A 24,802-nucleotide genomic window follows, 5' to 3' on the forward strand; every position below is an offset into this window, starting at 1 on the left:
GATGAACAAACCATGCAACACAAGACCAAATACCACAGTGACGGCATAGAAGCCCAGCTTCTTCCCCATGGCTGAAGGATCACTCATCTCCAGGATCTTACCGGCCACCAGGAACACGATGCCAAATGGGAAGTACCTGGATGAGGAGTAGCTCAAAGTCAGTGACGGCAGCTGTGAAGTCTTTCTAAGTGATACAACATTAAATTTGTTTACCTATAGATGGGTTTTTGTACAATCAGCATCTTATGATGACTGGGTGGGGTGGGTAATAGAAAAAGTTCATTCATCGAAAAAAAAGAGACATTTCTACACAACTAAACTCTATCGGCAAACATAATAAGCAAATGTTGATAATGAACATATCAATAAAATGTTGACAGACAATGTATTTGTTTTTCACCAAAAACCAAAATATTCCAGTTCAGTGTCCATCTGTAGTAACTACAGCATTATTAAGCTGCTTTATGGTTATGCTTAGGCACTCACAGCATTTGATAAAGGTTAAGGAAAGACCGTGGCCTGGTTTAATACAGAAAAAAGACCACAGTGACTTCAGACAAAACATATTTATTTACATATGTTTATACTCTGTTGTTAATAAATGGAGCGCTTCATTCATTCAAAAAAATATGCTGCTTCAGAACATTATCCAGCCAGCACTTAGTTGTGTGGAAACATAATTTCTAGGAGACTGGGTTGCTGAGAGTGCATAATATATGATAATATTATGTCCAGTGATCTGGTCAGACAGCTGGATTCTAATGAGCAGGTAGATAGTTTTGCACAGAACAGGTGAGAAGGAAACACCTGGTTTATGATAACAGCTCACACTCTTACTGGTGTGTTCATGGCCATAATACTTGATAAAACTCTAAAAATACTTGATTAATCAAATATTAATCAAATATTTGGTTATTAATTGAATCTGGTATCAACACAGCTTCTAATGAGTGCTACCTTCCATCTATGAAGTACACTGCAGTCACCAAATAGTTTTTCACTGTTTAACACATTTAACATATACATGTGTCTGGGATATTTTGAAGGTAAATATCAGGATTTTCTTACATGGTCATGTAACTAATATCCTGTAATAACTGGGATTCTGTGTTCTCTCCATGTGGAGCAGGCACACAGCAGGTCACATTTGCTATTATTGTTGTTTTCTTAAATGCTCTTAACTTGTGCAGAGCAGTAGGAATTTTGTATATGCTAATATTCACAGGCTATATGTAAATGTACTTGTATGAGGGCTTCTTTGCTCTGGGACACTCACTTCCTGTAGACTTCATGTAGTCTGTGTTAGTGACATCACACATCCATTTTTCACTGTGCTAGCTCATCAAAGATGTCAAAAGTGATCTCACTTTAATATACAGTCTATCACAGTGTGACAGATGACATGTACATCATTTACTGCTTGTAAAACCCATCTGTGGCTCGATAAGGGGAAATGATACATAATAATCTTTACCATATAACAATGGCAACGATTCTAAGGACGGCCTCATTCAGACTCTGGCAGAAGTTCACCAATGCGCTGCCATTTGGTCCCATTCTTCCCAACATAATACCTGTGAGAACACAAAGTGCAGCCTTAAAAATAGTGGATGAAAACATTTTTATTTCTGATATTTGAAGCCAAAGTGTACATGACAAAATTCACATGGAGGTAAGTAATATGTTTTTTACCCATTGTGGCAGAAAAAATAACAATCCCAAGGACATTCATTCCATCGCTTGTTCCTTCCCGTGTGCGTATGAGCACATCAGGGGGAGGAGTCAGGTCAAGGGCGAAGTTCTGGATGTCAGTGCCATTATCGTCCTGGATACCGTAGATGAGCGCTCGCCGCGTGGTGGACTCTGATTGGGTCTGACTCACCGTTGGCTTGGGTTTCACAATGAACTCGCTACTTGTTCGATACTGTTGCCAGGGAATAGAAACAGAAACAGAAAAAGACTAAAAAAAAGCTGAGCCTTTGTGTTTGTAAGTGTCATATATGATGTCAAAGGTTTTACCTGCTGAAACGTGGCCTGGACCAAATTAGATGGGAACATGTTGCTGCATGACAAAAATACACAATTACTACATTGAAATATGACTTAATGATTCAATAAGAATGCAAACAAGATATTAAGAACTTTGTGGTTTGGGGGTTAATAAGACCTGGGATTACTGGGATTAGCTTCTCATAAGGAACATTATGAGTGCTTTATTTTTTCATACAATCAGATCCTTTTTCACTACGGAGCTGAGGAGATGTGTTACAGGTTCTTGAAATGGCTGTGAGTGACTCATAGTCAGCAGATTCCAAAGAAAACAACAGTGAACAGCGAAGCTCTCGCTGTGTAAGCTCTTTAAAGGAGAAGTTTTGGCAAGAGTTGTCATTTTTCACCAAAAATCAAGCAGCAAAAATAAAATGACATTGTAGCTACAGGCTAAATAACTCTCCTGCTATTTCATTTGGTACAATCAAGTAACAGTTACCCTTATGTCTAAACAAACCAAATCATGCTGAAATGTTTGCAGCTGCTGAAGTTGTGCAACACAGAAATTGGAAGCATCCACAGCTTGACCTCACACCTCACCGCTCACAGTTATTTAGAATAATACTTTCAATTTTTTTAAATATCCTACAATGTAAGATAAACAAGAGGCGGAAAAGTTTCTGCTGTGAGACTCTCACTCACCTTATCCAAATATCTGCAATTGTCCAACCTAAACTTTAACTTTTATCCCACACAACTATGGATTGGATTTTTTTTTTTCATCATTCACTGCACTCCTCGACCAGGCACTCTGCTGTTTTGAGAGAGGGGGATATATAAAATATGAAAGGCCAGAGGACAATAATGGTCCAAACAGACTAATTTATCTCTGCCTCTAATTACTAACACCCTTTCACCCTAACACACCTTTGCTAATTACACACAAAGGTGTGTTAACACAAAAATAAAATACGGATGAAATATGGATCACTTACAAATTACTTACAAGTACTTAAAGTGAGGCTATGTAATTTAAAAAAAATGAATAAAATACATAAATAACTAAAAATCTTCCTCTCTCAGGTGTAAAGTTAAATTCATAATCAATAAGACATGGGACACTCTCAACACAATAATAATGCAATGAATAAAATACAGTGAAACCATATAATACTAACAGTAATTCAATCCAGATCTTAATAAACTCTAAATACAATAGATTTCTTTTAAGTAACTAAACATATATGTATGACTCCCAACTACAAAATACTATCTCTGACCTTAATCAGACAAACTATCATCACATTTATGAAATAAATCCAAAACTCTTGTTATCTTGTATGGTTTGAATTGTATCCTTGTTAAAGAATCTGGATAAAACTATGACTGAAAACATCAGGACAACAAAGCTCAGCTCAGGCTCTAATCCAATAGACTTTGTTTGTGCACTCAGTGATCGTATTGAGATCCAACAGGAGGCAGAGAGACAGAGGAGAGATAGAATGTGACTCATAAGGAAAACCGCTGGGAAAATTTAAGAGTGCCAACAACAACAACCCTCCTTGCATTCCACTGGTGTAGAGCTGAGACAACAATGAAGGTTCTAATTGACCACAAGGAGAAAATATTTGTTTCTTTCATGGACCAGACTATGGTGACCTGTCCTAGGTTTTACAGAGACTGTATGATCTTCAAAACTTGCCATTATATCCACTTTCTAGCTGCACGAAACACATGAAACATGAAACCAAAGGGAACCTGGAAAGTACAATAGCTTAAAACAGCAGGGAACAAAATACTGCTGGAGCACTGATCAGCCTACAGTCTGGAGGCTGCTATAGATTGAAGTGTCTTCTGTGTAAAATGTCTGTGACTTTGTGCAATCATATGAAAAAAATGTTGTTGCAGATCAGTGACTGTCATGGCAGTAACTATATTTACAACCAATAACAGAATTTAAATGAAAAATGTCCTCAGTAACATGTAGAACACCCAGAGGAAGAGCTGTAAATGTTCAATTCTCTGTATTCTGACTTTTTTCTCAGAAACTTTCCGTGGAGATATTACAACCCTTTTCCCAGAGAGAGTGATTATTAGAGTGACTGACTGAAATGATGCTGATTTGCTGAATGTGTAAATAGGCAGCTGTTTGCTGATATATTTGCCATATGAATGTTTACAGGAATGTTATGACTGTGTTGGGTTACCTCTTAATACTGGTACTGATATTGTTTCTTTGTGTGCTCAGCCTTATAATTATACTTAAAGCAAGCATACAATTTTGAACTGGTCCCACTCTTAGAGTTTATAGCAACAGCATCCGTCAGGTCACCTGCTGATGTGTTCAGCCTGCCTACACAGCTCTGTGCTGTCTGATTAATGGCCTGGACTCAGACTCACCCCACTGCTCCACCATGAGCATGAGATAAAGTGCTTGGATTAGACAACCAAACACATACTTACAGAGGCACAGTGCAGGACAGGTTACCGTTAATAGTCCTGTTTACTGGTACTGGGTCTAAGAAACTAAGTAACGTGTCCTATTAAAGAAGATTAAATGTGTTTTAGTCAACAATGAAGTCATCCCGGACTATGGGAACTGAAAAGCTGAAGACAACCGATGTTTTCAATCCTGTCAGGATTTGTGACAAATCCAAACAGTCTGAAAAACTAGGATAATGTGAGGATGACATCTGCTCTTGAAACGTGTTATTTACTTAATTTCTCACCAAGAGCTGATTTTATGTCAACATGAGAATAAGGCGTGAGGTGGACAGTGTAACAGTACTGACTGCTAGAAGAGGGTGGTATGTTTCATTCTCCAGTCAACTCACTGGTAACATGACTGATAGCAGTGAAAGAAGAGAATAATATTATTACATTATTTTGCACAACATATTGCTGACCCTCTGCCATTGCCACTGAAATCTCAGCAGGTTAGATTAATATGGAGAGCTCATGGTGTTTTTTTCTCATCTGTTTGTTGACAGTGTGTCACAGAATGATGGCAGAAATATTACCAAGGGAACATGCTGTGCATACACCATATGTATTATAAAACATGTTCTTATTTTATATATAACAAACATTTTCAGTATATCTATATACTGCCTCCTGGGCACACAAGAAATCAGAATGTCATGAGACTGAACTACAAATATTTTCAACAATTTAACAACAAGAATGTTAGTGTCTGTACTCTGTGGCTCAGTAGCCTAAAGGATAACCACGGTCAATTTTTTCGCAGGACACCTGCGTCACAAACAACAAATTTGAAACTGTGCACATTTATCTGACAGCAAGGATTTTATGAAATGAGTTGCATTCTGGGAAGTGTATCCAGCATTTTTGAGTTGTGATTCATGGGGACTAAAAGTCAGGATATCTTGGCCTTTTTTGCTGTTGTCGATTTTGACCAATGCTTTTTCTTAATGTGTCCTCAAACTGTGTGAGAGTGCAAAACTCACTGGAGTCCCTGTTTAAACCTATGATAATGTGACTAACTAATGTCACAAGAAACGCATGTACAGTATATATACAGTATATGTTTACACACTCTGGGTCCTGTATGTCCCTCCCTACTGAATTCAGTCCTATACATCATTACAATACAAATCCCCTGTGGCACAGAAATAATCCTTGTAAAGCTTTTGGTGTGCAGTTGCTCTGAGGACAATGGCTCACTGCAGCTCTCCCATTCCCTGTTTGTTCTTTGCTAATTACCTAACAAGGTCTTTGCTGAAGTCATTAATTAATACAATAGAAACACCTGACATGGTGGATAGAGACTTCCTCTGCTGCCAGCACATGCTCCTCATGCACTGTACTATTTTTGTCTGCCAAACTGGCTGACACAGTAATTGGCGGTAAATGAGTAATGTTCACATATGTGGGAATTATGAACAGGGAATCACTTGTTCATGGTGTGCACATGTGTAGTCAGACGGATGTTATGGTGGTCTTACCGGATGAGGTCTAGCAGAGCATCAGCAGAACTCATGATAGGCTTGCCACTGTCCTCAGAGTCCTCTTTCTGGGCTGCACCACCCGGGTGGATGATGGAGACCATGATGATCCCTACTATCACAGCCACAAAGGTGGTCCACAGGTAATAAGACACTGTGATCAGACCGAGGCGACTGGAACACTTGGCGTCCAGGGCAGCCAGCCCTGACATCAAACTGGAAAAGGAAACAGTCATGTCAGACACAATTATAACTTTTTCTTTGACAGCGTAGGGATTGTTCCATTATTTTCACAATGTAATGACCACAATTCATAATTTAGAAATCCTTTCTTTTGTAACTGTTTCCTCTACAGAAGTATGCAACCCCTCAATTTATCAGAAAACACACTTGGACTAAAACAAATTTGGACATTCATTCATTTCCATGTCCCACGCTTGAATTTATTCACCGTTGGTATTATTCACTTGGCATACAGTGAATGAGCTGCCTAAGAAATCATATTTATTTTTAAAAACCTCAAAGAGCTTTTGCCAGACTAATTAAGGTTTATCTTAAAAACAAAATCTGTTGTCTATTCCAGCTGCTGGAGCATGACATCTCCAGTTCAGGAGGATGACAATGAGTCATGTTTTATTCAAAGTTCAAATTAAATATTTCACCATCACTTGATTAAAAATTCTCAGTGTAAAAGCATGTGCCTTGTACTCCTGAGGAGTTGCTCCTATGATGCACTGTCCTTCAGTCCACATGGTCCATTTTGTAACTCCTCAGGAATGAATCAATATTTTTTTCATCAACAGTTGCCCAGTTACAATCAATAATAACTGTAAAAGTTCAAATTTCCATTTTTTCTCTGAGAACTTTAAGACATTGGATCTTGAAGTGAGATTGTTTTCTCTGTTGTTTCCAAAGTCAAGAATGATCTCTACATCTACATTTACATGACTCTGTCTGTTAATGAAAATCATGTACTATGATCAAAAGCTCCAGAGCAACTAACTAAATGGATGTTGTGGTGAAATTGAACTTTCCCCGGTCAAAAATGGTTGACAGTTTTGTTTTTTTTAGATGTAAGGTACCCAGCAAGTCCATACTTCATTTGTCCATGTCCTCTAGAACGACACATAGAAGTGTTCTCTGATCTGACAGCTCAAACAGCAGCTTCTCTTGTTCCTTCCACAACTGTTACGAATCACTGTTCGTAAAGATTTTTATGATGTGTTGGGTGAGATCATGGTTTGAGTTAAAATAAGTAGTTTGTTAAGGTTGGGGATATGTTGTGGTTTGCGTTCAAAGGTTTGGTCACCTTTGTTGTCATGGTTACCTGTTCGACGTGAACTACTGCATATAAGTAATTTCTTGTTGTGAAATAGAGAAACTGTGTTTATTTGTTATTCATGTACAAATGATTTTCCCCCCTTAAGAATAAGTTTTGTCTATTTTTTGTTTTATTCATTTATTCGTTCATTCTGTCTGCTGTCAGGGCACTGCTTTGTTTATCTTGAGGATGGATATTTGCACAAAAATCCAGAGCAAATCATTTCATCTCAACTGGTACTGCTGCTTCTCATTAAATAATTCATATGATTGGTTCTCACTGCTGTGATGGAAATTTTGTGAGCTGATGGAAGAAGTTTCAGGAGGAGTGTCAGATGTCTTAATGCAGAAGCATTTATTGATGCTTAATGCATCAAGGAGAAGAGAGATGAGCAGAACAAGTTAATGCCACCCAAACCCAGGTTGTCCTCTTCGCAGAGTGTATCTAAACCCAAACTAAGCTCATATAACACTTATTACAGGTGTGAGGATTCTATTGGGTATCAAATCCTATGTTGACCTCAGTCACGTTGTTGTACAAGGAATAGTTTCTCAAGGGAAGACGGTCCTTGGTTGCTATGGCAACTACTAATGGGGACTGAACCAACTGGATTCTATTACTGCCTTCACAGCTACCCAAGACATAAACAATGAACCACTCCTTATAGTAAGTGACCTCTGGCCTGTGGAAACATGGCCTAATACTAACTGAAGACTTTAAAAAGGAAAAAAAATCCTTCACAACTGCCTGAATGTTTTAGAGATAAGGCAGAAAGTTGGTAGTAATCACAAGACGAGCCTCCAGTAACCACCGGTACAGACGGCATTTTAATCTGGCATCACATCAGAGTTAATGGTGTTTGTTGGATTTCTCTTGTGAATGTAAGGATCAGCGCTTAATCCCCTGCTGCTTTCATTCAAGGACAGCATGGTAACAGACACATATGCATAGACATACACAAACACACACACACACACACACATGCAGATGGATAGATACTCAAAGCAGCTGGTGTGTGTGAATGATAGAAACTAACACATCACAGAGTCTAAAGAACCATAACAGTTAATTAAAAGTTACCACTGATCTGAGTTCAGAGTAAATTGTTGTCATGTAATTTCTAATGCTAACATACTCATTACATCATTTATTAATGATAAATAAAGCTTGTTGTTTTTTTTTTTTACTTCTGTTTTAGACTTGAAAGAGATGCATTTTACTCTGTGGGCATGTCAATTATTGCAGTGAAAACTGAAGCACACTGAACATCAAAACGTTTTTTACTGAATGCGCAAATGCAATTTCCTTAGAGCAACACCTCTGATAAAGATGTCTTTTATGTCACAACATCAGTTAATATGCACTACAATAAAGAAGCAGATGATCTGTGACCCCCGCTTTCTGCTTACATTAGGCACTAGGCTTTCATTTAGAGAAGGCTGTTGACTGCTTTTACATTATTATTATATCAGTCATACAGTATAAATCAGTATCACTATTTCATCATAATCAAATGTCAACCCTTAATATTTCCTGTCAGAGTCTGAGGACCCAGAGTCTGACTTGACAACTCTGTGTATTAACAGAAATAAAAATGTATTCAATGGCAGAAGAAACAATGTTTTGTATTATGTATGTATAATGATTTACTTCAAGCATTTCACAGTGCCTCTCAGTCATCCACACAATTTTGGAGCAATTTAGGGTTCAGCAACTAGCTAGAGAATATATGAGGACAGGAAAGCAAGGCACTGATCCCTGCAATCAAAAGACGATCCACTCCTCTGAGCCAAAGTGCCCAGATTTACTGCCTTTTTTCAGCGTTATTAGAGCACTTCATATCTCACTCATTTAACTCATCTGTACACTGTACATTGCTTTTCACTGGCTATACACTCAATAAGCTGCCCAATGATATAATTATCAAAAGGAAAACCTTGAAAGACTGTTTGCCATACTAATCAATGTTTATTATCTTATCTGTTATCTATTCTAGATGCAAAAGCCTGGGATAATTAAAAAAGATATTAATGGTTGTTCAAAGTTTGGATGTGGTATGAAGTAATTCTACTTCAAATGTCTGTATTAACATTAGACTGTCGGTCCAGTGAGGCAGTATAGGTGCTGTGAATGAACAGAATGCATTCAGAAAAGGTTTTGCATGAAAATATATAATTCAGGTGAAAAGCAACCAGGAGAGGAAAGAATGCATGTGCAGCCTTGTAGGTATGAACTGCAGGAGATAGTGTGACTATCAGGCTAACTGTGCTGTTAATGTTCTTGCACTTATTACAACAAGAATGTAGCCAATCAGTACTTTTTAAATGAGAGGTCAGCATAACACCCTACATTACTGCTGTGGTGCAAACAAACACATATTTTGTATGCTATGTTTTTCTTTTCTACCTTTGCTTCATGACAGGTCTGTAGCTTTACTCTCCCAACTAATTAGTTTAATATTCTGGGAGGATCATGAAACATATTGCTTTAGTCCACCTCTATGGCCACATATGTTAATGTGCCCTGCACTCTTATGGCCTGAAAAGTGTGCAATGCTTAATACCTAATACTCTTAAAGTGTACCTAATAGTCTTTTCTAAAAAAAAAAAAAAAAAACTAATCTTGCCACATTCCTCATAGAAATGAGTGGGGAGCAAAGTCTAGTCTGATCACAGCCACAACTATTCTAAAGACAGGCAACATTTTTTGTTTGAAAAAATGATGGTTCAAAATACAGTAAGATAAATGATGAGAACAACTTGCTAATCTGTATAAGCTGACCCAATTACTGTTCGCACAGCATCCTTCATCTGTCTAATGACAAAAGTGAGAAGTAAAAGTAGGTGAGTAGCTTGAATGTGTTATATGTATTATTATATTATAATAAAGTGCTGGAGACAGACGCCATTACCTGGACACAACAAGTGGGAGAATAAGCATCTTCAGCATCCTCATCAGTAGCTCACCAGGAAACTGGAAGTACTTCACCTCCTGTCAGGAAGAAAGAACAGGAAACGATGGTATCAAGTCATTAAAAAAAGAGCATTAGACAGCTTGTGGAAAGGAACTTGATGTTATCAAAAAATGAATCAAAATGAATATGGCATTGTCAAGATGTCTGGAGCACTGCTGGATCTGAAAATGACGACAATGACTGCAACATCATGAAGAGTTAGTAAGAGATAATTAAACATTGGCTGAATCTCTCTATTTTCCAGCATTTGGCCATTGAACTGACATGCTTTTGTGAATGATTCACAATCCTCACATGCCCATATGTACTTTGAAGTGTTGGTGCGTTGAAGTTTTAGTTGTTCCCCCTGTCGACACTGACCACAAAGCCCTTAAAGCCATTTCAGTGTAAGTGATAGTGGGACATAATCTACAGTCCTCACTCTGTCCAACCGTGAACTCCAAAGTTCAGCCAAAGCTAATACATACAAAGCTTCAGTTGTCTGAGTTAGCCAAATCAAAAGGGTATCTTCCAAATATCAAAGTACAACATATCCTCTTTTTGTTACTGTCTCTACACTGCAGCTTAGCAAGGAAGGAGTGTACCTCAAAACACACAGAGGAAATTTGGTACCAAAGAGACCACATTTGGAAGAATCCCAACATACACACTGCTTTCAGCTTCAGTCAGAATCATAACAGCCCTACTATGAAGGAATAAGCTCTGCTGTTAATGCCTAGAATTTTAAATTTCATATAAAGGCAATGATGACTATGAAGATATCACATGGATATGTAAAGAACTGTGATTGGTTAGTTTCTGATGCTGGCTGAGATTAATGAGAGGAAAGACGACATCAGGCAAGTTCAAGGGACCCTCAGACATCACTAAACAGGCTGTTCACTACAGGGTGGCAGCGGTTAGTGGTTAGTTAGTGGTCAGCAAGAAGGTTCCAGGTTCCAGGTTCAAGCCCCGGTTCATGCCAGGCTTTTCTGTGTGGAGTGTGCATGTTCTCTCTGTGTCTGTGTGGGTTCTCTCAAGGTACTCTGTCCTCCTCCCACAGTCCAAACAAATGCAGGTTAGGTTAATTGGTGACTCTAAAATTGCCCATAGGTGTGAATGTGAGTGTGAATGGTTGTCTATATGTCAGCCCTGTGATGGACTGGTGATCTGTACAGGGTGTATCCTGCCTGTCTCCAAATGTCAGCTGGGACAGGCTCCAGCCCCCTGCGACCCTTGTTGCCACATGTTTCCCTTAGGTTTGCTCCACTACCTTCACCAGATAGTCACAAACATTGTCTGCCATTTGGTGTTGGGTAGGTAGCATACAGGGAGCCAATCAGACCTCTTTTGCTGAAAACAGCTGTCGGTTGCTGCAGAATTGCAGAGAATTATCAGCTGAATCGGGCCTTATACACTCTCACTGCTCTCATCGTATCATTTTCAGCCAGAGCCTAGAGAACATTACTGTACCTGCTCAGCACCAAACAGCAGACAAACATAGTTAGAGAGTAAGTGGTGAGCACTGTGGAGCAGTTGGCAAAGGGCCAGACATTAGCATGTGGTTGATAACAAAAAAGGCAGTGAATATTACATTTGTCATATGAATGTTAATGTTGCTCTGTAGCAGCTGGATGTCTAAAGGAGATACTGTTTGCTAAAAAGCAAATTTCAAGTGACCATAGAAATGCTAACGCTGGCTATGCAGCAATATTAAAAATGTAAATATTGCACCTTTAAAACCAGCTCCTACACCAGAGATATCTGAGCACCTTAGAAGTATAAATTTCAGTGTTCATTTAAAGCCATTAAAATGCCAATGATATAAATAAAAAATACATTTATGTGATCTTTGATTATTTTGTGACAGTATGGCTCAGGGTGAAAGTGGTAAAATTCTGGGTCTCTGATTTCTAGCTCAGAAGTGGACATCCTGTAATCCTGGAAAAAGGTATTAACTGCATGATTCACATAACATCTTTTGGCCTACAACTTTCAGATTTCATTTATCAGAAATGAGACCCATGTAATTTTCCTGCTTTAACTTTGTCCTGCTCTTTTAGCTTTGTAGACACCAATGTCTGCAGTTGTCTGTTTCATGAACTCCTGGAAATTTCTCCAAAATGCTGTTGGAGACCTCAAATAAATCTTTCAAAATGATTGATAGCTCCTAATAATAATGCTCCCTTTACTTAATGCAGCAGCACTAGACAGCATGTATCTCTCTCTGTCCTGTCTTAATTAATGATGCTCGATTTTACAACATTAGAAGCATTTGCTAGTAGACAAGTTTAGTATTAATCTTGTCTAAAAGAAGAATTAAGAAAGCTATCTTCAACTGAGAAAATATCAAGCAATTTGATTTAAAAGGATTTGTACAAAACAAAACATCATACTACTGCATGACAGGGGTGAAAGAGGTGCAACAAAACCCCTCCCACTGATCTGAGACAGCCCCAAAGCAAAATAACAAGTTTCTGTGATAAAAACTAGATTTTTGTTTATTCAAGTCACATTTGAATTACTCAATACACTGTGTGCAGTGCCAGACTAGGCTGATAATAATTTATACTACTTGCCAAAGGAGGTAGAGGAGAAGGCAGAAGAAGTCAGAGAGTCACATGTAAACACAGAAGAGTACAGTAAATCTCAGCTCAAGACAACAGGAGAGCAGCTATGAAATGTCACACATAAACCACCAGTAACACATTTACAAGGTCAGGAGTTTTGGGTGACAGTTTGGCAGAAGTCTGCAGATCTCACAGGTTTTCAGAGTATTTGTCTCAGTGTCCACTGGGCTTAGCACTGGCCTCTATCCAGAGCAGCAGTGGACAGCTGTTTTCTGTCAGCTGTGCTGTTTCCAGCCAGACCTCATATCTCCGCTCTGTCAAAATGAACCTGGCACTGTATCAAGAGTTTGGAAAAGCTTCTTTCCTCCCAAGTCATCACTATAGTCATGGTGTGGTTGAGTGGATCTGCTACACAAGTCAGAGCTTGATAATCCTGCACTTTAAAGTGTCCTTATAGTAGCTCAGGTCGGCAGTTTACCATGCATCATTTCATTATTCACCCAGGGAATAGATAGGTGAATAGATTAGTAATATGATGATTGACTGTGATGTTTCTGTCCTCTACTAATGAAGTCTGATATGTGGGTGTTACAGTGTGTTCATCAAACAATAACAGAAGGTGCAGAAGGTCAAAAATCTTTTCTTTGCCTCATTCAGTTGTGTGATTTGGGCATTTTCTGACATTTTCAACAGCATTAATGGTAATTTAAAAGCAGTTATGTGAATATTCATTTCATCTCTGCTTTTGAGTTCATGTGACATTGAAAAATGATTTTGTGGCGTGTATGAGAGGATCCACCGACAGTGAGATGCTTTAAACGCTGCTGCTGCTGCAAGGAACTGTGGGACGGCATTCTCTCCTTTCCTTTCATAAAGGAAGGTCCAGTGTGTCCTCTGCTAAAGGAGATAAGATAGGAAGCACTGAAGATCCTTTCTATAACATTTAGAGAATTTACAGTTCTTATCATGGCTGACACTCAGGTACTTCCAGGTCATTTCACTCAGTTAGGAACCATCCTAAACAAAAAGGACAAGTAAACCACAGCCGTGATCTCTTGCATCAAGGTCCCGTGCTTTGTACTCCAAAAATCCACCTCCCTACAGCTTCTTTCTGTCATGGTTTGGCTGTTTCCACCCTCCTCTCCCTTTTGTTTTCCTTCCATTAGCCCTCCATTGTGTTTGTATTATTTGTCCCCATTTGTTGTCTATGTGTGTGTGTGTGTGTGTGTGTGTTAGTCCTGCTGGGCATCATTAGCCTCATCAGTGCTACAGCCTGCTGCCTCCCTCGAACTCTTGGCCACATGCATCAGTCTACTTCAGTGGTACTTCATTACAACCAGTATCTAGTTTTCTTCATCTCCATGTGCCTCAGATCCAGCTCTCCAGTCACTCCAGTCACAGTTTGTATAACACGTCCAGTTTGTTCTCTTCGTTTTTAGATCTACCCAGCTCAGCCTACAGCCCTTTGCACCATCACCACCACAGCTGCTCTCCCCTCATCCTTTTCATCTATCAAAACCTCATCATGACCTTCTCCCTTACATGTTGGTTTCACTCCATCAGTCTTCACAAGAGAAGCTGGCTGCAGAGCGCTGTCAAGGTCTGGTATAAAATTAATGGACTCCCTCTCAGAGCCCTCTCCAACCTGTGTGATCAGAAGATCATAAGGAAAGCTGGCAGAATTTTCCAGGACCCCTCCCACACCCTGTGGCCTGCATTTCAGCAGCTCCCCTCTGGACACTGGCTTCAATGCCCAGGCTGTAAGACACAGAGGACAAGGGCAACCGTTGTCCCCCAGAGCTGATCAGCTCCTCAGCTCCCAATCATCCTGACTCGCTGTTCTTTACTCTCTCCCATATACAAACTCACACATACACACTCATGTACATGGCGCTGAACTTTTTTCTCTTCCTCCTCTTTAATTATATTATTCTCTCCCCACACACAGAGAGACTCAGACATGGCATAGTATTTATTTGTTTGTTATTGCTATTGTGTGCGTTTTGAGGTTTTTGTATGTTGAACTGCTCCTCATGCTCTTTAATTGCCCCATTGGGCAAGGTTATTTGAATTAAACTGAATTAGGGCAGCATGGTGGTGTTCCCAATTCCCCCTGGGCTTTTCTGTGTGAGTTTCCATGTTCTCCCTGTGCCTGCATGGGTTCTCTCCAGGTTCTCCAGCTTCCTCCCACAGTCCAAAGACATGCAGGTTAGGCCAGTCAGTCACTCTGAACTGCCTGTGGTTGTGAATGGTTGTTTGTCTATATATGTTGGCCCTGTGATGGACTGGTGATCTGTACAGGGTGTACCCCACCTCTCACCTAATGTCAGCTGGGACAGGCTCCAGCCGCCCCACTTATCCCTAAGGATAAGTGGTATAGATAATAGATGGATGAACTGAATAAGCTGTATGAGGTCTTGTTGTATGTTGGATTTGGAAAAAGTTTTGCCAGCACAGTTTCAAAGAATTCAATCACATGACTGGAAACAGTGAGCGCAGAATTCATGTTCACACTCATGAGAAGACCCTGCTCCACAAACAGAACATGTGCAAGAAACTGAACATGCATGGAGAAGAGCTGGCTAATGGCAAAGGTTAGTGTATGTGTTACACCTGCAAGCCTCAAGTAGAGAACAATAATTTAAGCAAAATTTAAGAGCAACTATTACAGAACAGGCAGTAGTTTCACAGATAAACTGGGGCATCTAAGAGGAAAGTTATGTCCTAACATGGCCCAAAGCAGCATAGCTAAACTGTGCAATAGCCTTAAAAACAGTCAGCATGTCCTGCTAAAGTCCAAACTTAATCCCAGAGAAAATTGGTAGGATGATGTGAGGAAAACACTTAACAGGCATTACCAAACTAAGTAAGCAACATGTAAGGAATACATATTCAGATAAGAGCCTGGAATATTTCAGAACAAAAAAAGATATCTCTCATACACTGCCACTTTGCCCCTGCAGTGTATGTGGCAGCAGGGAAGAAAATAATTTTGCTAAATTTACTACTTAATCCTAGCTCTGAACTAACCTTGGCTTGAACAAGTTAAAGGCTGACCAAAGAACTAGCTAACCTTAATTTACCTTTTTTTTTTTTTTTTTTTTTTTTTTTTTGCTGAATGCAGATGGACGTTGTGGCATTTCCAGTGGTGATTTTTTTTTTTTTCATTTTTCATTTTTATATTTGAATCCTTCACTGCAGGTATCATCATTTGTCAGTAAGTTTGTCTTGCCTGGTTATGAAACATGATTGGCTTTGTTGGATTTATTCAAAAATAAAGTAATTCAATTCAGAAGGCTAAAGTCAAAGGAAGTCATGAGTTATTAGAATCAAAGATAGATTCATGACTCAAATACCATTTCTGACTCGAGTGCAAGTTGTGTGACTTAAGTTTACACTTCTGTGTAGGTGGCATAACTGTAACAAACAATGCACAAGTAAAACACATTTTCTGCTGTGGTACCTGTCACTAAGACTGGAGTAATATCATAATTATTGTGTTATTATTGTAAAAGGCTTGGCAAGGTCAGACTTTGCTGTGTAAACCTAAAGTGAGAAATTTCTGTCATTACTATAACTAAGGTAAAGATGAGAAAAGCCATTATTGATAGGCTGAGACAGGATCGGCAGTATCTATCTGCTTATTAATGAACGTTTATAAGTTAAGTACTGTATGGAGCTGATGGAAGTTAAGTGTGAGGTTAGGGATGTCAGGGAGGACAGTGGATTGAGGGGCTGTAGGGTGAGGCTGGTGCATAATGACAGCTAAAGAGCTTTTCTGTTGGGCATTAAGCAGAGAGAGCTTAGTTTGCTGTATAAGAGCAGGATCAGCACTCACATACAGCAGAGAAGGTTCGTCTCTGCTCTGCTCATCTTGTACTCATGCATATGGGTTGTTGTGTATCTCTCTGTGTTTGTGTGTGTGTGTGTGCGTGTGTGTCTGAGTGTTTGTGTGTGTGTGTGTGTGTGTGTGTGTGGAACATGGGGCAAGTGCAGCTTTTTCCAAAGGACCAGTCAACAGGGCAGCTGCAGTTTGACAGTTTTATCAGCCAAGTGTGAAACGATATGAAGCACCACAATATAATACACAATATTCTTCTCCATACGCATGAGATGTTACATTTATATGTAATAAAACTCACCCAAGCTTTCATTTGGTCTGGTATGACCAGTAGCTTATGGTGACTAATGTTTGTTTACTTCACATAGATATTGCTGTGTATACCTGACAGTCAGAGCACTAACCTTTGTTCTGCACTTGGAAACAGAGGTCACTCTAACATAGTTGAATTAAAGTTACATGGATGGATTTAAAAATATTAGATACATTTAAGAAGCTGATTTAATATGTTGAACGGATTCAGGAAAGTTTCTGTCTCATAAATCAGATAACACATGCCCCTTAAAGTGAACCTGTGAACCTTTTGCTGAACAGCAAAGATATATGGCAACAGTAACATGAGCACTGTACCTGAGTGTCAGCCATGATAAGAACTGTAAATTCTCTAAATGTTATAGAAAGGATCTTCAGTGCTTCCTATCTTATCTCCTTTAGCAGAGGACACACTGGACCTTCCTTTATGAAAGATAAGGAGAGAATGCCGTCCCACAATTCCTTGCAGCAGCAGCTGCAAGTGTCGCACTGTCAAGTATACATGTATACGCAACAGAGCTCCTGTTTTATGTTTGTGACACGATTGAACTATAGTACTTGACTTGTATACCTGCTCTATATGAAAAGTGCCATAACTTCTGTTATGATCCAGCAGAAGTTATGGCACTTCTGCCAAATTGTTACATTTTTTTAACACTTTAACCTTTAGTTTTTCATGATAGTCTGGCTTTAAAAACTTTCTTTGGTTATTCTCATTGGTAAGACAGTTTGTTTTCTTAAGTCACTAATACTGATACTGCTGCTTATGTAATCTGTTTTCTAAGCCTGTGACAGACGTCATATTTACCATGTCGCACCACAAGGAGAGATGAATATGAACCTTGAGTCAATGTAGATTATCAAATGTTTATTTCTGTTGATTTAAAATGACTGAACACTAACAATGAAAATCAAACAGAAATGTCTGACTGAAACTTGGTTGTGGAGTTTTTGCAGGGGGCACATTATTAATGAAGGGTGCTGGGGTGCTTCCTCTGGCTGCAGGCCAGCAAACATTGTTAAGAGCACTGAGGGGTGATGCAGCAGAGGAGCCTCTGGAGCCTGTTCCAGCAGGGCCACTCTGCTGTTCTAAGTCTCTCGCTTTACACCCTCCTCCGTGTTCTCATTTTCACTAGTTTCTGGAGTATGAAATGTATTTCTCTTGAGATGTACATTACACGGTCACTCAGGTGATTTCAGTGAATAGAAGCTTGCTGCTGTAATTACTGGCACTACTGGAGTAGATCATGGGCAGATAGCAGTTGTATAAAGCAAATAGGACAAGATTTTATGTGAAAAAAAGCCTAAGGAACTGTGGGGTGTAGAAGTCAGAGTTGAACTAGTTCAACAGTACAATACTGATGCAGTCAATGGAAGACCTGCAGGAGGAAGCTGGTGACATTTAGCTGAATTCATTTAGAAAATTAATCTGTGTGGAAACCTACAACTGCGTTTACAGTAACTGTTATCTGTTGTATGTCACAGCAGCATCCTTGGTCAACAAATTAGGGCTCAGCTGGTGAGTAACAGGATGCCATCTTAATGGTTTTAATGATGCGGCTGGTCATTGTATACCAGAAGCACCAAGGTTTAAGCCATGTCAGAAACACATTCATGTGGTTAATGTGAGATGAGATTTTATCCTTCAGGACAGATAGGAATTCAGATTCAAGGCCTTCAGTAACACACACAAATACCTTTGTAGAAGCCTAAATACATTTTTTGGATAATTTATATGTGGATGGCAACTTAAGTTCATGTTCATGTTTATAGCAGTAAATTTGCATATTTAATTGTTAACGTTTACGTATCGGTGGAGTGTGGTTCCCGCATCAGACTTTGAGTCAGGCAACATGGAGTGGAGCCACACAGTTTTTTGACCTCTCTCTCTCTCTCTCTCTCTCTCTCTCTCACACACACACACACATTCTCGTATTCACATTAATTTTCCTTTTTTAATATTATTATTATTTTCTTGTGGATAACATTTGTACTGTGGTTTTTCATTTTTGAAGTAAAGAGCTGAGCTGAATCAAGAGAATCCTGTGGAGTTTTTCCCTTCGATGATGTGCATCACAAGAGAAAATTAGTAGAGCGTCAAGCTAAGGCTTCATTAATTAGGAACCAACAACCTTGCCTTCACTCTTTTAACAAGAGGTTAAAGTAAGATCTATCAACATATTCTTGAAGTATTGATAGCATTTTATATACAGAGTGAACTCAGTTTCAACTTCATGTCTTAAATTTGAAACAATAAACAGAAAAGAATATAACGCAGCTTCAAAAAAATGTCATTCAAAAACATAAGCCCAGAAGAATCTGAAACACCATTAGTCCTTTAAGAGCAGCCATAGTGGAGGTTGAATGGCCTCACATAACCCATGTTCAAATGACTGTTTCAGATGGTACGAGGACTAAACAGCACAAACAAATCTATTCTGGTCCTCTGGCTGGTAAAGGACAAAAATAATTTTTCCATGGATCACATCTTACTTCTTGTAAAATAGTTCCTTCTCTACAAGTTTGACATTTTGCAGGAGGATGAGAAGAGAGAGATGTATTTTCACAAAATAATACATTTGTGGGAGGATTTTCCAGCTACCATCACTGAAGCATTATTTAAGCTTAACATTAACATTTTCTTGAGGGAGAGTTGTGTGGTTTAAATAACCCTGATAATGTCATTGGGGTGATGGTGGCATGGGCTTGGAGACAAAAACATAAAAATACAGTTTTATAAACTGAGGTTTGAGTTTGACAGACATGGGTGTTACATGATCTAACAAAAAGAGCTATTGGCTGCATTATGGGAAATGTAGGACCTAACATTTTTTGAAGCTTAATAAGACTAAAAGTTGGGATATTTTGGCTGCTGATTTTGGTGATTCTTTTTAAAAAATCTGTCTCTCAGAGGTCCTACAAAATTATGGAAGTGCAACAAAAATTATGTATGTAAAGGCTTTAATTCTAACTTACTAATCACCCGAATGTCATCTGTTTCATTTTATTAGATTTGACAGTTTTAGTTTTTTCTTTTCTTTCTTTTTCTTTTTTTCTTTTTCCATGCATCTGCACTGGCGACAGCTGTGGCTGGATGTATTATGTTGCCAGGTTGTCTGGTCACTGTGACCTCACAAAACATATTAATTATGATATTTCACACAATTATCTAATAGGATAAAAACATTTTATATCCTAAAGGTCAAGATGATTGTGCGTGATGAAGCTGGTGATGCTTATATCTAATTATTTGTCGTCTGTTAAGTCTTTTCTGTGGAGCTGAGAAGTACGTACTGAGGAAAAGAAATAAATATGTTTCCAGTTTTTTAAACTGGTCAGAAACTTTTAAGTTTAAGTTCTTTTTGCTATGTTTTAGAATAGAAATGTAAAATATACTCAGTTTCCACTTAACTGGATACATTTGTACAATCTAATGCAATTCAGTGTTCTGCATAAAGTCTACTTATATGATACCTATATTGTTCAGTTTTTGTTGACACAGTCATGCTGTCATAGTAAGAGGTGTGTTGTGCTGGCCTGTGTAATAGTCAGTAGTGTTTCTAGCATTGTGCAGCCTTGTGCATCAGAAGAACAAAGAAAATAGAAATGCTGAACTGAACATGATAAACTTCATTAATGTAGTTTAATTTATAGCTGTAGCAATGAATTGCAATAGATTGCAAGTGTACCTAGTAAAGTGGCCACTGATTGTGTGTTACATGTTTTTAAACTATTTGTAATCTCAGTTTGTGTAATTTACTTTCTCATTAGATAAAATAAGATTTTTTTAGTCCCACAACAGGGAAATTTACATTGTTACAGCAGCAACAGGGATAGCAGAAATAGAAAGAGGCATAAATAATGGTAGAGTACAAAACAAGATATAGACAATATGTACAAATATAGACAATATGTATAAAATAAAATAGCCTATACTGAATCAAACATGCAGAAGTCAAACACAGCATTAAATAAGACAAACTGACTGCAGCATTATCTGTTCTAGACATTGTCAGTCAGTCTGCCTTAATGGAGCTGTGGGCCTCCTCAGTTCTTAAACAGCCAAGAGCTCTACTGCAGGCCTAAAACAGTGTAGTCTCAGTGGACATCAGCAGTAAAAGACTATTTAAGCTGAAAGCAGCCACACCTCTGACATTCAAACACCTACATGTTCATATTGCTAAGGAAGATATACTTACATTACTCACATTTTTGGTATTGATGGTCGATGCTTTGTCCTTTTCATTATACACTGATATCTGCACATCCTCATGGCTTTTTATACGTGCAAGGCTTTATGTAGACAACATAACATTTTACAGATTCAATAATACTAATTACTACTAATCAGCTGATATATGTTGATTATGCTGATATTTTCTGTTATTTCTCACAGTCTTTGTCCCTCTAACTGGGAGATCTGCAGCCAATGGTGTGATTCTATCGACCTCTAATACTATAATCCAGACTTATGTCATAGATTCAGCCATACATTTCCACTCTGTGTTCTTGTGCAGAAACTGTTTATGTAAGTCAGTGAATCATGTTAGTTCTTTAAAAAAAAAAAAAAAAAGATCTCCTCACATTTTGCTACTGCACAGTCTAACTTCTCTCCAGAAATAAGTCAAGTTTTTATCATATTACCTTATGAATGCCAGGTATGCACTTACACACACAAACATGTACACACTCTAACAGATTGCCTGTACTTTCCCTGTCAGCTCTTGACCCTCAAACCCAGAATAAATAGTTTAAAAACATAAAGGTCTGCTCCTCCTGTGTACCTTGTAATGCGTCACACCGACAGGCACTCTTATTTGATGTACAATTAGAGAAAGCATTTGTTTGATTGGATTGTAATCCCCTATTGTGAAAGTAAAGGAGTCACAGGCTATTTTTAGGCGTATTTGAGAATATGACAGAGCTTTAGTCAGAGGGGTGATGGGAAAGAAAAGACTGCATTTTATTTATGGGGCCCCTGCATAAAGCTGCTTGGTGGATGAATTTGAAGCTTGGATTTGTGCATTGATGTTTTCCATAGAAGTGATAATAAATAGAAAGCATCACCTGGAACTATACGCATAGCACACCTCCCCATGACACAACAATCAAAGCCAATTTCAGCTTATGTATTCCTATTTCATTGAAAGGTCAGAGGATGTGTCAAAATTGTGACACTGCTCATTAAATACTACAGGTTTAAAAGTTTTGCTCATCTGTCAGAACTGAACCTTCTGCATGTAGCAGATATTTGGACTTTTTTTATTTGAATCTGATTAACCTCATAAAAATGTAATAATTGGAATAATTTTTCTAAAAGCAACACTCATCTACTTGTTATCCTTTGAAACTTTGAGGTCGTCACTAGAAATGAAAGAGTAAAGAGGTATGCACTGTATTACAGAACAATGACAGTATGAAACATACTGTACTGGTATCTTTTGAAAATAAAAGCCTTGAACAGTTATTTAATAGTGATAATAATAATGATGATGATAATAATAATAATAACAAGAAAACCACGTGAAAAGTCCTGAGGGGAAATGTCTCTATGTTTGAACTGCTTGTAAGTCACTGACATCTGAAATGGGACAAGGGCCCGAAGCAAAACACAAGTGGTTCCCAAAAAGGTTGTGAAAAATCTTCCAATGTACAGATGGGTGACAAATAAAAGGAAGAAACAATGTTAAGTGTCTTGGTGAGGTGTTGGGACACAGCGAGACACCAGAACAGCTTCATTATGCCTTGGCATCTCTGGAAATGGTAAATGGTAAATAGACTGTACTTACATAGCACTTTTCTAGTCATATTGACCACTCAAAGCGCTTCACACTACATGTCACATTCACCCATTCACACACACACACACACATTCACACACCAATGTACACATGCATCAGGGGCAATTTAGGGTTCAGTATGTACTGAACTCTACTGTAGGAATGGAACTCCATTCTTTCAAAAGATATTCCCCCACTTGGTGTTTTGATGATGGTGGTGGAGAGCACTGTCCCACACATTGGTCCAAAATCTCCCATAGGTGTTCAACTGACTTGATATTGGGTGGCTGTGAAGGTCATAGTATACGATTTGTATTATTTTCATACTCATCAAACCATTCAGTGAGCCCTTATGCCCTATGGATGGGGATGCTGTCATTGTGTTTCTCTACTCAGTTTTCAGGTTTCCTTAAATGTGTGTAACATCTTCATCTGAAAAGTAGTGGCTATATCTGTCAAATAAATGCACAATAAAAAGTACAATATTTCAATCTGAACTGTAGTGAAGTACATGAAGTTTTGAGCAGGATAAAAAGGCAAAAACTTAAGAACAGTACCAATTACATCAAAATTTTACAGTACTCATTTAGTCACCGCCACTGAAAAGTTAAAATACATAATGATACATTGAACAGTACGCATGCTGAAACATGCAAATAAAGACCAAAAAGCACTGATATGAGGTCTGTTATCAGTGTGAAACTGTGGGAAAAGTGCAGCGAAGCATGGTGCGGGATGAGAAAAACCTGGCCTTTAACATCTATGGAGCTTTACAGTGAGGGACAAGGCTTTGTCCCAAACCCCATCTTCTGCCTGCATGACGTCACATTGACTCAATGGGAACAGACAGACTGACCTGCTCTGATTTAAAACAAAAACAAAACACAACAAAGCATAAAAAACTGACCTGCTCTGTGAGGCGCCGTGTCCTCAGGAAGAATCCCAAAAGACATCCAATGACCACAGCCAGCACAGACATGATGAGGAGTCCATTCTGTTTGCAGACATTCTTCACTCTCACCCACACTGCGTCCAAAGCCATAGCCATTGTGAGTCACCCGTCCCGTTTCCTCTCAGCAACCCATAAATGTAACCAACCCAAAGCCTCAAAATCCAGGTGAGAGGATGCAAACAGACAAAAAAAGAGTGAAGAAAAGAAGAAAAACTCCAGGGACAGGATGGGATGCTGTGTGAAATATCCAGTCCTCTGCAATGTTTTATAGCACCTTCGGTCTCAGCATCTTTCTCGTCCTCTCGCTGCAGCAATCTGCACTAAGCTAAGAACATCCTCTCACTTTCCAGGCATCCCCTCCCACCCTGCTCCACCCATCAGCTGCCCTGTGAGTGCTGACCCACCGCCAGGGGGATGGAACAGCTGCCATGTCCATGGGGGTTAACATCACAAATCCTGTTAGAGCACTACTGTTTTAAACAGGTCAGAAGCTGGATTAAAGCTCCATGAAAAATTTGACAAAGGTTAGTGGAGTGGCCTCTTGAACCAGGGCACTGAAAAGAGGGATGCTTGAGGTTTTTTTAAAAAATGTATAATTCAGTACAGTATGGTGGTTTTTGAACAACCTACAACAGCTATGTAACAATGATGATACAACATGTGCATGCGCCAAAGTCAGATCAAGATCAAGCAACAAGTAAAAGCAATTAAAGTATAGCCAGATAACTCAAGTAAGACAAGTTCAGCTGCAAGTGAAATGAAATTAAAAAATAAAATTGCCTTAAGGATAAAATTTGGTAAGCTTTAGACTGTTCTGCACATTATTCCAGGTTGCAAGTGCACAGTGAGAAAAACTGGATTTTCCAAGCTCAGTAAAAACAGCTGGCACCTGCAACTTAACCTAATTGAGCGTGTGTGATAAGGGTGTACATTAAAAGACAACAATAAAGTAAGAGGGTAAGAAACCAGTAAGGATCTTATATATAAATAAAAGCCTGTGTTTATGTCACCTTAGAGAGAAAGAGGGCCATCAAACCCCAGGGTACAGCTCACAATGATGAGTATTATAATCATCATCTTAGTGCAGAGTGGCAGCTGAGGCAGGCATGTATAAAATGT

At 38.8% G+C, this 24,802-nt stretch overlaps 1 protein-coding gene across 1 annotated transcript; it reads right to left on the minus strand.

Annotated features, from left to right (window-relative positions):
* Positions 1 to 6: 6 nt before the first annotated feature.
* On the minus strand, positions 7 to 23,779 carry LOC108894412 (excitatory amino acid transporter 5-like; the record flags this gene model as incomplete). Its single annotated transcript, XM_018693065.1, has 7 exons — positions 23,639 to 23,779; positions 10,187 to 10,266; positions 5,955 to 6,170; positions 2,020 to 2,062; positions 1,693 to 1,924; positions 1,475 to 1,574; positions 7 to 136 (listed from the first exon to the last, which is right to left on the minus strand). Coding segments are annotated over exons 1-7 (942 nt in total), but the record flags the coding sequence as incomplete, so codon positions are not given.
* Positions 23,780 to 24,802: the final 1,023 nt, after the last annotated feature.

Source organism: Lates calcarifer, unplaced genomic scaffold (assembly GCF_001640805.2).
Source record: "Lates calcarifer isolate ASB-BC8 unplaced genomic scaffold, TLL_Latcal_v3 _unitig_32_quiver_1139, whole genome shotgun sequence".
NCBI classification, from domain to species: domain Eukaryota; kingdom Metazoa; phylum Chordata; class Actinopteri; family Centropomidae; genus Lates; species Lates calcarifer.